The sequence below is a fragment of the Caenorhabditis briggsae genome (genome assembly GCF_000004555.2).
Source record: "Caenorhabditis briggsae complete genome, chrV, whole genome shotgun sequence".
NCBI classification, from domain to species: Eukaryota; Metazoa; Nematoda; class Chromadorea; order Rhabditida; family Rhabditidae; genus Caenorhabditis; species Caenorhabditis briggsae.
Window position 1 is genome coordinate 10,053,047 of NC_013488.2, and position 12,538 is coordinate 10,065,584.

The 12,538-nt window shown below is 35.6% G+C and overlaps 1 protein-coding gene across 1 annotated transcript; it reads right to left on the minus strand.

Annotated features, from left to right (window-relative positions):
• Nucleotides 1-3,230: 3,230 nt before the first annotated feature.
• Nucleotides 3,231-5,884, minus strand: Cbr-frpr-9 (the record flags this gene model as incomplete). Its single annotated transcript, XM_002636369.2, has 10 exons — nucleotides 3,231-3,289; nucleotides 3,336-3,527; nucleotides 3,925-4,003; nucleotides 4,053-4,244; nucleotides 4,388-4,592; nucleotides 4,637-4,717; nucleotides 5,005-5,287; nucleotides 5,340-5,604; nucleotides 5,646-5,746; nucleotides 5,791-5,884. The coding sequence occupies 10 exons, from the start codon at nucleotides 5,882-5,884 to the stop codon at nucleotides 3,231-3,233; spliced, it is 1,551 nt and encodes a 516-aa protein (XP_002636415.2).
• Nucleotides 5,885-12,538: the final 6,654 nt, after the last annotated feature.

The following is a 12,538-nucleotide window of genomic DNA, read 5'->3' on the forward strand; positions in this document are numbered from 1 at the left end:
AGTTGACAAATTTTTTACATCTTTATCAGGAACCGAGATAAATGGGCTCAAAGTTGAAAGTCAGGGGGCACTTCTATTACAGGTTTTACGGTATCTCTGTTCCTGCAAGAAATGTCAGAATGTAGTCCACTGACAAAATGTTAATCAAATTATCAAAAATATTTTGTTAGTTAGCAGCTTTTTTATTTCCTATACAGGTATTGAGATAAATTGGTTCAAATCTGAAAGTAAGAGGTAGCGTTCTATTAAAGTGCTTACGGTTTACTGTTTCCTATACACATATGAGCTGATTTCCTTATTTCAGCCTAAAACCAATTTGAAGTGAAGCCCGTAATACTGAAAATTATATATAAAATCACTAGTGGAAGAATATTTGTGAGCAAAAAAAGACGATGCTTCTTCTACAGAAAGGGATAAAACTGAGGAGGTCAATACATAACAAATTCGGTGACGTGTGAAAAAAATATGGAAAAACAACAATTCCATCCGCAGAGGGAACTTTATGCTGGAAATAGTGAATACCTGGACCAGGAATAAAAACTACAGATATAAAAAAGAAACATATAAAAGTTGAAGCAATTAAAGAAGAGGAAGAGAAAAGCGAAAAGTACATATTCCCGAGTTATTTATTATTCGGGAAATGCGTAGCGGAAAGCCGTCTGGAGTTTTTTTCGGGGGAGTAGGAGGAGGTGAATTCAGAATTCAAAGTATCCAATGGAAGTGAATTCAATTATCATAATTAAGTGTGGTCGCTCAGAATGAAATGCGCAAAGAAGCGTCTCGAAATTGGAAAAAAAAATCTCGATTGTTCCCCACTAAACATCTACAATTCCCTTGTCAATCCAGATTTGTTGACACTCTGTACACACCCTTAAATTGCAGGTTTTCCACCCTAGCTCTAGACACAAAACGTTCTCTTTAGGAGTCAGAACAACTATACAAAAAATTAGGCAAGGAGGAGCTCTTGTGCCTGCCGTTTTTCGCCTTTAAAAAAGAGACATAAACTGGTGGAGATGAGTTGAATTATTCACAAAAAAGGAGAAGGAGGTCAACTGAAGCAAGGATGGGCCCCCATTTGTAACCAAAGGACACTATGATATTGTGAATGAAAAGGGGAAAATGGTTGGAAAATTTTAAAAGGACATTTGAATAAAAGGATGAGTGAAAGCAGACATGATTTTCAGGGCAATATGTAGTTCTGGTGGGAATAGAAGAAAGATACTGCCGTAAAATCTGTAACAGAAGGGCCTCCTAACTTTTAACTTTGAGCCAATTTTTCTCGGTTCCCGTCGAAGATGTAAAAAAGTTGTCAACTGATAAATTGTTTATCATAACATCAAAAGTTTTTGTCGGCTTCGCATCACTTCGAAACCGCGACACTTTGAAACCAGTCATTTTGAAACCATTCGAAACCGTGGCAATACAGATTTCCTGAATTGATTTCTAATTTCCTGAATTGATTTTCAGGCTACAAAAACAACTTTAGAAGTTTCAAATATGCTTTTATTGATAGAACACATTCTGAAGCTAAAAAAATAAAAATAAATGTTTTTGACAAAATTAAATATCGGATTTTTTTTGTATTTCAAAATGTTTTATATCAGAAAATGCATATTTGAAAACCAATGAAAATGTTCTTGTAGGCTGAAATTTATCAATTCGTCTGTATCATCAGGGTTTCAAAATTACCGGTTTCGAAGTGACACGAAGCCGTTTTTTCAGTTGATATCTTTCATAGGAATTAAAATACCGTAAAACCTGTAATTTAACGCCATGGCATTCTATTTTTCGGAGGGGTGTTTTTGGATGATGCGAGTTGACAAAAGTTAGTTTTTTACTTGATTAACAGTGTACCAAAATGAAACAAATGGTGCGAAATTTCTAGATTCCACTGCTACTTTGTTAATCAAACATTAAAACTTTGTTCTGCTACCTCCAATCACCTCTTGAGAATGGCGTTATATTAGAGGGGATCTTCTATTACAGGTGGCGTTATAATACAGTTTTTACGGTAATTGAGCCCAAACTTGACAGTGTGGAGGCCCTTATATTACAATGCAGGTTTTCTAATTTAGGTTTTACAGTAAATTTCAAAGTTAGCTCTGAAACTAAAAAAATAAGAAACGTCAGTTTTATTGTTAGCTCTTTGAAAATATCTCATGAGTAGTGTATTCTATAAATGAAGGCAATTAACGAAAAGTGGCTAGACTTCTGACAATTGTTCGGAGCTCAAAGTTATTTCAATTTCAAGTAAAAAAGAAAGCATCTCACTTTCCATATTTTGGTTGTAGAAAAATGTTAACCTAATTTTTGAGTCAGGAGCCGCAGAGAGAAAAAACACACGCCAAGAGAAAGAAATGAGTGTACAAATACAATTATACACATTTTGGACCTTGAGCAACCTCTCGACTCCAAACTCCACTTCTCCAGAAAAGAGGCTGAAAGTGACAGAAGAATGTTGTGAAGTGGGGTAAAGGCACAATGAGAGAAAGATTTCTAATTTCCTTGCGATAAGAGAAGAATCGTCTTCTAGAATATCTTCATGGTTTGCCTCTCATCGGAAAGAATGTCTGACGCTTGAACGGAAATGAAATGTGACACTATGTAAGTCTTATTTAAGACACAAAGTTGGATATTTAAGACACAAAGTTGGATGAAGTATGGAATACAGGGAGGCAAATAAATTATGAGCACTTTATCATTTTTCTGTCTTTCATGAATATCATATTCTCCAGAAATTTTATAGTGGACACACATTTCGGAAAGCTCATCTCATAGAGATTTTAAAACCAGTTCGGACACCTAAACTCATACTTATGAGCCAAAACGTTTGTATATCTGATGTTTGATTGGGGGAAAGGTGTGAACTCTCATGATTGGAACAAAAAGCAACTGGGAAAAGGGGATAATGAGGCTTGCTCCTCACCTGAAATCTTCCCCAACGACTCTTGCCGACCTAATGCACAAAATGATAAATGATCGACAATTGAAACGACTCATCTGCTGAACGTCAGGAATCTTTTGAGAAAAGAGAGCTGCCAGCCCACGGACCAATATCTCCCTTTCGATCTTTCTTATCATTATTTATCACTTCATTGAGGTCATACAAACAGAAAATACTCTTGTCAGGGGCACAATGGAAGAAAAAGATCAATTGACAACGAAAAACCCGTTGGTATAATTTAAGAGGAAGATTTTCAAAGATACAAATATATGGACAAGTGAATTTTTTAGGCGAGTGTGGCAAATCTAAGAAGTTTCCGTTTTGAGCTCGAACGATTTTGATCATCTGAAACTTTGAAATATTATATTTCAAGTAACGATTCTAATCTTACCTCTTGATAGGTTACTAGCAGCACTTGGCTCATCGCTTTGAATCTCCTGAATCTCATCGTCTTCTGTTTCTTTTCGAACTGATTTTGCTTTCCGCAAATCGGTTTCCGATGTGGTCAGGAACAATTGAGTAGATTTAGTTAACTGTTTACTGTTCTTTACAAAACGATTCTTTTCTTTTCGATGCCGTCGTGCTAGAAAAATAAAGTTACCTTTGAAGATCTTTAAGATTCAATGTCGCGTCCAAAGCTTTCAAATCTGAGACGTCTGGGCCCAAAAAGCAATCCAAAGTGACGCCCAGATTTCCAAGGTTCCCGATTCGCACAGTCGAAACCAGTGCGACCGTACACACCTACCGCGCCAAGACCCGCAAAAATTAATAAAATCTAATCCATTTTAAAAGGTTTTTGAAAACTTGTTGTCTTGTTTTTGACAAAATGCGTTTTTCAAAAAGTCTCGCAAAACTTTTTGCGGGCCTTCGTGCGGTAGGGGTGTACTGGCGCAGGGGCTTAGCCTATTCCAATTGTAAACCTTGGGCCCAGAAATCCAAGGTTTGGAAATTTTGGACGCGGCCCGAGAAACAAAACGAACCTTCAACTTCATCAGGAAGAATAGAGAGCTCCAATGCTTTCTGAGCTGCCATGACAGTTGTAAGAGCAACTCCGTTTGTCTGAAATCACATAGTTACAGAACCAATATCTCGAAATCTCTATTCTTACTCTTTTTCGTTTTTCTAGTCCCAACCAGTGTTTTATTATGGATCTGTACTTTGACGAGAAGATTAAGTATACAAACATAGAACTGGAAGAGTTCAAACTGATGAGAAGATTCGAGATCTCCACAGAGAAATCGAATGTCCATTCATCAAAAATGCTCCAATCTTCATCGTAATCTTGTGATTGCTCTTCGATCTGAAATCTCTACAATTATAATAAAGTACACGGATGTGTTAAAAGCAAAAAAGATTATCATAATGGGGGTTAATCTCATCCACAAAAAATATCTAAAGAATTAGGTGATGTCAACAAAAGTGTACTTTTGAAAAATGGGTTACCTCGGGTAAGAATGAAGTTTGATTGAAAGCATCGGACTCCTGCGCATGTTTTTTGACAACGTGCACGTTGTCGTAGATGTTATTGCAGAATGCAAGACAATTACAACATAGAAAAATAGCAACAATCGCCAGAAGCATCAGAGTTACGGAACGATCTCGAAGAGAGTTCCCGTTTGTTTTTAATAGCGATGGAGTTTTGAGTGGACTGAATTTTATTTTGAAATCTCTGCATTTTTGTATTTCACTTACTTGAAGTTCAACCTTCCAAACCTTCCAAATAGCTCACTGTATTTGGCTCCCTTCAGCATTCGGAAGTTGTTCATGATTCTTCTGAAACTGAGAGAATATTTAAATCTTAAATGAAACATTTTTAAAAAGCTAAAGCAAGCACGCCATTCCAAGTGGGAAATGCAAAAGAAACACTCCAGGCTGGGAGAAAATATTTGGGGATTTGATGCATTCTAACATGACCGAGAAACTTACTTGTCGAGTGACTTCCATGTGAATGTACTGGAACTAAATCTTCTCTTTTCTTTGAGAAATTCAAATACAAGGAGATAATAACAATAAGGGCTCTCCCCAAAAAGAAATTCTTATAAAAAACAAGGCAGACTTACGATTGAGTGCTCTTTTTCATCGATGTACCATTCCTCATTCTGGTGGATTCTTTCAATGCGACCACAATCCGACAATTAACAATGATCAAAGTAATGAATGGAATGATGAACATGATCAATGTATACATTATACATTTTGTTATCAGCGTATATTTAGAGTTCATTCTCAATGGAGTCAGGAAGATGGACCTCAATGGACTGTTGAAACTACTCGAATAGCAGGTACGGATATCCAACTCCAACCAAGTATGAAGGTTGATAACAATACTAAACACAATGGATCCTGAAAAAAAAACACATTTGCTATGTTGATTCCTATTACAAGAGAGACATACCAATGATGGCCCATTTAACTGGTTTTCCAGAAACCCATCTTTTGGCTCTGAACGGATGACAAACACCCAAATATCTGTGGACCGACACTAGAACCGTCAGATAGACTCCACAGGTTTGTGTGCTCAATCCAACTGGATACGCAAACCACAGAAACACAGGATAATAGTCGTGTAGTAAATAGTTATTGCTCATCGATGCAATAACTGGAAATATGAGCATAAAGAAATTGCAAACCAGAAGAACTAGGTCGGATATTGAGAGAACCTGAAATTCAGAGTTGAATTTTTTTTCAATGATTATCTAACCAGCAAAAAGTGATTGACAAGAGAACATCGCATTTCCGGATCGCAAAATACAATTACATTGATGACGTTTGTGATGAAACCAAATATTGCAATCGGCATTCCTGGAACACTAGGTTGAGCATAAGAATAGTAAAATCAAAAGTACCTCCAAACAGTCGAATTGTTGCCTGAATATCGTTGAATACCGATGGTTCACAGTCTGGTAATTCTGCGGCATCATAGATGACAGTAGATGTCATCGGTCTGAAAAATTTATGAAATGAGTTATACATAAAAGAACAGGTGAAGAAAAATGGAACAACAAATAAGAAAAATATAAAGGAATTAGAATATATTAAAAATATCGAAGAAGGAATAAGAAGGATGGCGGTGCAAATTCACTAGGAGATTAATATATCAAGGTCTTCCGATTAAAATTTAAAGAAGGTTGCGAAAAGTGTAGGAGGGAATGAGGAGAGATAAGGAGGGAAAGCGTTTACTAATTTTAGAATTTTGAAGATTTTATTCTAATCTCTTTTTTGTGAAGACAGATTTATGGGAAGATCAGGAAGATATCACAATCCCATTATTCAATTAATGTCAATTGGTCTTTGTTGTCATCTTCAAGAATGGAGAGGAATTAAAATGATTTTCAAATATTGACAAATTTTGGAAAAAATGTTAAAGTTGATATAGAAAGTATGGGTATTCCTGGAGTAATTCATGATACTTAAAACATGTAATAGAAAGGGCCCTTCAATAAAAGGTTCTCTTTAATAGAAGGGCCTCTCTAATAGAAGAGCCTCCTGTAATAGAAGGGTAGACTTCAAAATGTGTTGTTTGAAATGAAAATGTTCCGTACGTTTACAGTGAAAAATGTTCCAGAAATTCCACAATTTTGAGGGAAATTTATAGATTTTCATGGATTTTGAATGAAATTTTACCGAACTTTGCGATGGAATATTTCGAAAAAATTGGCCAGGAAGAAAGAGGGAGCAGCTTTAATTGAAAAAGAACGGCTCTCCGGAGCTTGTTAGAACAATGAAAGCTCCGGCCCTCCCATTACATGTTTTACGATGAGTGGAAAATGAGTAGTGTCACATTCTATGGATCTTCAATAATTTGAAAAGTTTTTTTAAAATATGATTCTCCTCTGTTCGGTTTCTCAATCGGTTTGTAAGCTTTGATATGGAATCCCTTCCGAGGCGATCGGATTGCAGAGCGCTTTTCCTTTCCTCAATAATCTTTTTTATTATCTTACTTCCGTGGGAAGTGATAAGATTCCGATGATAAGCCTTTAGAATGAAACTATTAGCTCAAAAAAGTTTTAATCCCGGACTCAGACAAGGTACAGTTCTAAAATCATTGAACGAAGTAGTTCTATTCGATCTATAAGAATCTCTAGTAAATAACTTCCAAGCCTATCAAAGAAGATTTGGGACTGTTCTTTCGTGGTACGTCAAACGAAAAGACAATAGCTTCCAAGAAAATGCGGAAACGCGTCAGAAAATGAAAAAAAGTGAGGGATAAGAAGAAAGGGAATAGAAGAAGCATGGATGGTGGGCTTCTTTGGTTTGATCTAATCCGGACAGAGATCCTCCTGAAAAAGAGGGAAAATGTGCAGAACAAAAAATCGAGAAATGAGGAAAAATATCAGACAGGTAGACCAAGGATTCCCAAATGATTGAACGGGAAAAAAAGGAGAATAAAAAGAAAATATATGTTGTAGTTTTGCAGACCATTGGAAAATAAGGTGAGCGCCTCTCATCATCTTGGAAAAAGAAGGGAAGAACGGGAGAAAAGAAGAAAGAATATGGAAAAGACAAGATAAGAACACATATCGACACAAAGTCGGATCATCGAGGAAGTCGTTGAGCATAAGGTAATAATGTGGAAGGGAAAAAATACGAAAAACAGAGGAAATATTGAAAACCATCTGAAATCAATTGATGTAGATGATTTAAAAACGTTTTTTTTTTTCAATTTTTTAGGTCCCAAAAAAGAAACACAGAAAATTAAACTCTTTCTATGTTACGGTTCTTGTCGTTGTGGGACCTTCAGCCACGTCACCGCCGTTTCTTTTCCACAGCTCTGATCTTTGTATCAGAAAAATAGAAAGTCTATATTTTATAAAAAGACCTTTCCGTTTTCCTTTTAGCTGAACTATTTCGGATATCAAGAAAAAACTAGAAGATTGGCAGTTTTAAGGTTCTAGGAAAAATGATATATCTTTCAAAAATAACAATTTACGAAAAGAGCATGGTTGATTAGTAAGAAGTACTATAACTGATCATTATCATTTTCCGGTCGTGAGCGGTCATGTTAAAAACGTCAGGCAATTAGGTGTTGTTTCTAGACTTTTAGTGGGTTAAACTGAAATCTGAGTCTAGAAGAAGCCACTAGGTTTCCATCTACGGCATTCAAAAGATCTATTGAATGAATTGAGCATATAAATTCTGACATGAAAAGAAAGAGCCTTGTTCTGGTTCTAATGAGGGAACAATAATAGAAATATTTCAGTTGGGAGTGAAAAGAAAACGCTTACGATAGACGGAAGTGCTCAACTTCCGTTTGCGAATAGGTTCCTTTCTTTTTTTTGCTTTCAGTGCACGGAATTTGCTGAAAACTGAAACATTCGTTTGATATGAGCTCAATAGAAGGAATGAGGCGTGACGGTTTTTTGACGGATCTTTTTATCTGAAACTACAGCGTTTCCAAAAAGTATCAAGATAGATTCTATTGGAATTTTTGAAAATGAGGAAGTGATCATTTTGAAAATCAAGTTTAATTTCGTTCTAACAGCTTATCATACGAAGGCATTAGTCTGTTCACTGAAAACTTCTCTTATTTTCGAAATCCTTCTGAAAAACAAAATTTCAGCAATGCCAAGGATCTCTTATTTCCAAAAAATATTCCAAAAAAGAAAACCCTTCGACCCATATCTGTTTAGTCAAGTGATACTTTGATTGACACTTGTTTTGTTTTATTTTTTTAATTTTTCCAACTTCAGGAAATTGAGCAGAAGCCAGTATTTTTTCCTTAAAGAAAATAATTTTTTAAAAACAAGAAGGAATTTAAACTTCATGAAAATAAATGATCAGGGAAGTACAGTGATTTTAAAGATCTCATGTGGTTCTACTAGAGCTCACTGAATTTTCATAACGCTTCAATGAGTGATTATCATTTTACTACGTATCAGGAGCACATAATCACAAGAAACTTGACGAAATCTGTGAAGCAGAAGAATTGATTGACGTGGGACGGTATAGGTCATGCGGAAAGAAGAAGAAAGTTCAAGAAATCAGACAGAAAATTTAGGAAGAGAGATAAGAAGGATGATTATTTGATTGAAAAAAAGAAGAAAATCATAAACGCAGACGATCGTTCAAAATTATGCGGATATTTCGATTCTTAGGAAAAAAATTTAGGCAAACAATAAAAAATATCACAGATATGGATTTCTTACTTCCGAAAATATATTAGAAAAATATTTATCGATTTATAACACATAAATTATGAAACTATAAAAGTTATCACATCACAATCAGCATATCAAATAAAGCCAAAAAAAGTTGCATCAGAAATGTTGCGATATTTCTTCCTGCCTAGACTTTTTCAATTTCCTTCCAACTTTCAAAATAAAAAACCAAAAAAAATCCTCCAAGCTCTTTTTCCTTCTTCACTCAAATCCGTTAGTCATCAGACAAAACATGAGCATCCAAGATGGGAATACTAATATTCGAAGAAGCAGAAAAGCAGCAGCCTTGAAAGAAGAGAATGTGTCCATCCTGTTCCAGACTGACGATTATAATATTAACCGGGGGAGGGAGAAGCCCGGAAGCCGGTGATGGTGTGACATAAGCACTTCTAAGTGGAATGCGTGAGCGTCACTAGGTGTAGAAATGTGAAGAAGAAGAAAAAAAAGTGACAAACAAAAACATCTCAGGAATCGTAGATAATGTCAAGAAGGCATGTTGGAGAGCTTAAGTAGCATGACATTTCGTCAGTTTTATGAGAATTCGGAAATTAAGAAATTAAGGATCTTGGACAATCGGGAAGCACGTTTCTGACGCATTCAAGAACAACAGCTAATGTAACATTTGGCTTTTGGTGTTTTTTTAACTTAAAACTTTCTCAGAAGACCAATGTTTCATCTTTTCTTTTTTTTTTTGAATCGATCAGTGAGTTAGATAAATACCATAAAACCTTTAACAGAAGGGTCCCTAACTTTCCACTTTGATCCCAATTTTCTCGGTTCTTGAGAAATAAATTTAAAAAGTTGTCAACTGAAAAATTGTTTACCATAAAAAATTATTTTAACAGTGGAAACATTTTTGATGCTCCATGCATAGGAGCAAACAAAAATTATCTCAAACTTGACAGTGTGAATGCCCTTCCAGTGCAGGTTTTACGGTAGTTTTCGAAATAAATAAAAAAATAAGTTAAGGGCACATTGAACCGTTTCTGATCGACAGACACCTATTCCAAAAGGTTGGTTTTCACAGTTCACCATAAAGCTATCAAAAATGTCACATGTGTATTTGAATGTGTAAAAATTATCACTGGCATAGCTGAAAGTTGTTGTCAGAGATGATAGGACTAGAAAAAATCGAAGATGTCCGGAATGATTTTTTTTTGAGAAACAGAATCCGGAATAAAACAATTCTTTCGGAATGTGGAATTTTTGTTAATTTCTCGGAAATTGAAATAGGAAATTCGGAACGAATAAAAGCGAGGAATCCGGGATAAGGAACACGGAATTCGGAATCCATACATCTCTGGTACGCACATAGTTAAAGTTACGGTTTGAGGGTGTCGGTCTATTAGAAAAAGTTCAGTTCGCTTAACGCTTAACTTCACGTTTTTTTCAAAACACGTTTCAAAATTTTCGAATCTGGCACGCAGCCAACTTTTGTGTGCGACGAAGCGCGCGTTTTTCACGTTCCCAACCGCGATGCCGTGTTCAATCAGATTGAGCAGTCATGACCCGAGACTTCTCTGGAGGATAAATGGTGATGTTTGCAGGTCAAACCTGAAAACGAAGAATGACGTGGAAACACAAGAACGAAAAATGGAAATGACGATGATGTCTTCTCTTCTTCTCTTCTAGTGATGAACCTATTTTTATGAAGAAAATTGGTGAGAAAAGAAGGGAAAATTGGAAGAGCTGCACGCCATTATTATATTGAGTGTGGAGAGAGGTAATTGAATTTCAGTTTATATATTGTGTTTATTGGTCGATTATGGTGTCCATATTGGAACAGAAACACACATCTAGAATTCTTATATCACCAAAATAATAAGAGAAAAAAAAGAAACGAAGATAGAACTGAACAAATTAATGATGATACTGGTTTGGAATGAGGCGAGATGAGAAATAACAAGATGGCAGATTAATCGGGCCGACGGGAGAAAAAAAGGAGGAGAAGATAATCGACTATGTACACACACAGAGCAATAGGAGTCATGGATTAAAAAATAAAAAGATTCAAAGAGAAAAAAGAAGAAAAAGAGAGAACAGAGCTAAGGAATAAATTATGATGATTATGGTTGGAAAAGGTAAAACAGCTGGATATATTCTTTAAATAAAAGAAGGAATACTTCTGACGATTTTCGTTATTTCTTCCTTTTCTTTTCAAAAATAATCGCCGGAATTAATAACTCATGTCTCAAAAAATGGATTCATTTCCATTACAGTGTATGCCGACTCTTTCAAGAATTATTCTAAAAATTTGATGCTGTAGTCGCGATTGATTCAATTGCTACTGTTCGATACAAAAAAGTACAGTTCATTCTCCTAGTGCTCCTAGTGATTCTCCTATTTTGAAAAGTGATTTTTTTGATATATTATATATTATAAGTTCAGCTGAGTACCCACCGAAGTTAGGTCATTTACGACTTCTTAAAAATTTAATTTTCATGACTTCTGAGATGAAGTTAAATAATTCGATGAATGTGAAATAACTGTCTTCTGTTTTCTTTAAATCATAAGGTAATGTGCTCTTCTCAAAGCAATTGTTTCAATACCCTTTAATAGAAGGTCTTCCACACTGTCAAGTTAAAGCTAATTTATCTCGGTTCCTGTTATCAGAAATGTGTCAAATGACAAGACACTTCTGATATTATGATAAACAATTTATCAACTAAAATTTTTCTTATATCTTTGACGAGAACCTAGAGAACTAAACTTGAAAGCCTGAAAAAATCTGTTACTCACAATTTCTTCTAATTGCTCAAGTAATGATCGGAAGTCAGAATAAGAAGAGTGTATACTCGATGCCGTGTGATGCATCTTTTTGCACCGATTGCCAAGCAATGCACATCTTGAATCCCATCGCAAAAACTTTCGATCGGGGGATTTGCCTAATCGAATGCAGATTTATTATCGTTGTTCATTCCACATTTAAGCTCTTCTCTTCATTTTTATCCTGGATAATGCAAATTCGAAGGACAGGAAGACGGGATAAAAAAGGTTTCCGAATGGGAAAATGCAAATTCTGTGCTTCTTTGAGAAGTTGTGATTTTGGGACATTCGGTTAGAAACCAAAGTGAGGAAAAAGGCGAAATAGAAAATGGAGCCGCCGGAAACTTGAAAGTGTTCCTAAGTGTTCGTGTGACTGGCACTTTTCATCTCCTCTGAAACTAGAAACTCAATTTTCTTTTCCCTTTTCCCTATTCTAAAAACCCCTCTCAAATGGACGAAAAAAAAAAAGTTCCGTATTGAATTTGAAAGTGTATTGCAGGATTATCTTCTCTCGATTGCAGTGTGAAACAAAAGAATCGAACAAAAGGCATCGAATTTTTCATTGCCCTAAAAGTCTATCGACTAAATGCTAACGTCACTGAAAAAGGTGTCAATTTGATAGAAGATTTGGTTTTTGAACGATTACAAAATGGAATTGGGTGAACAGCCG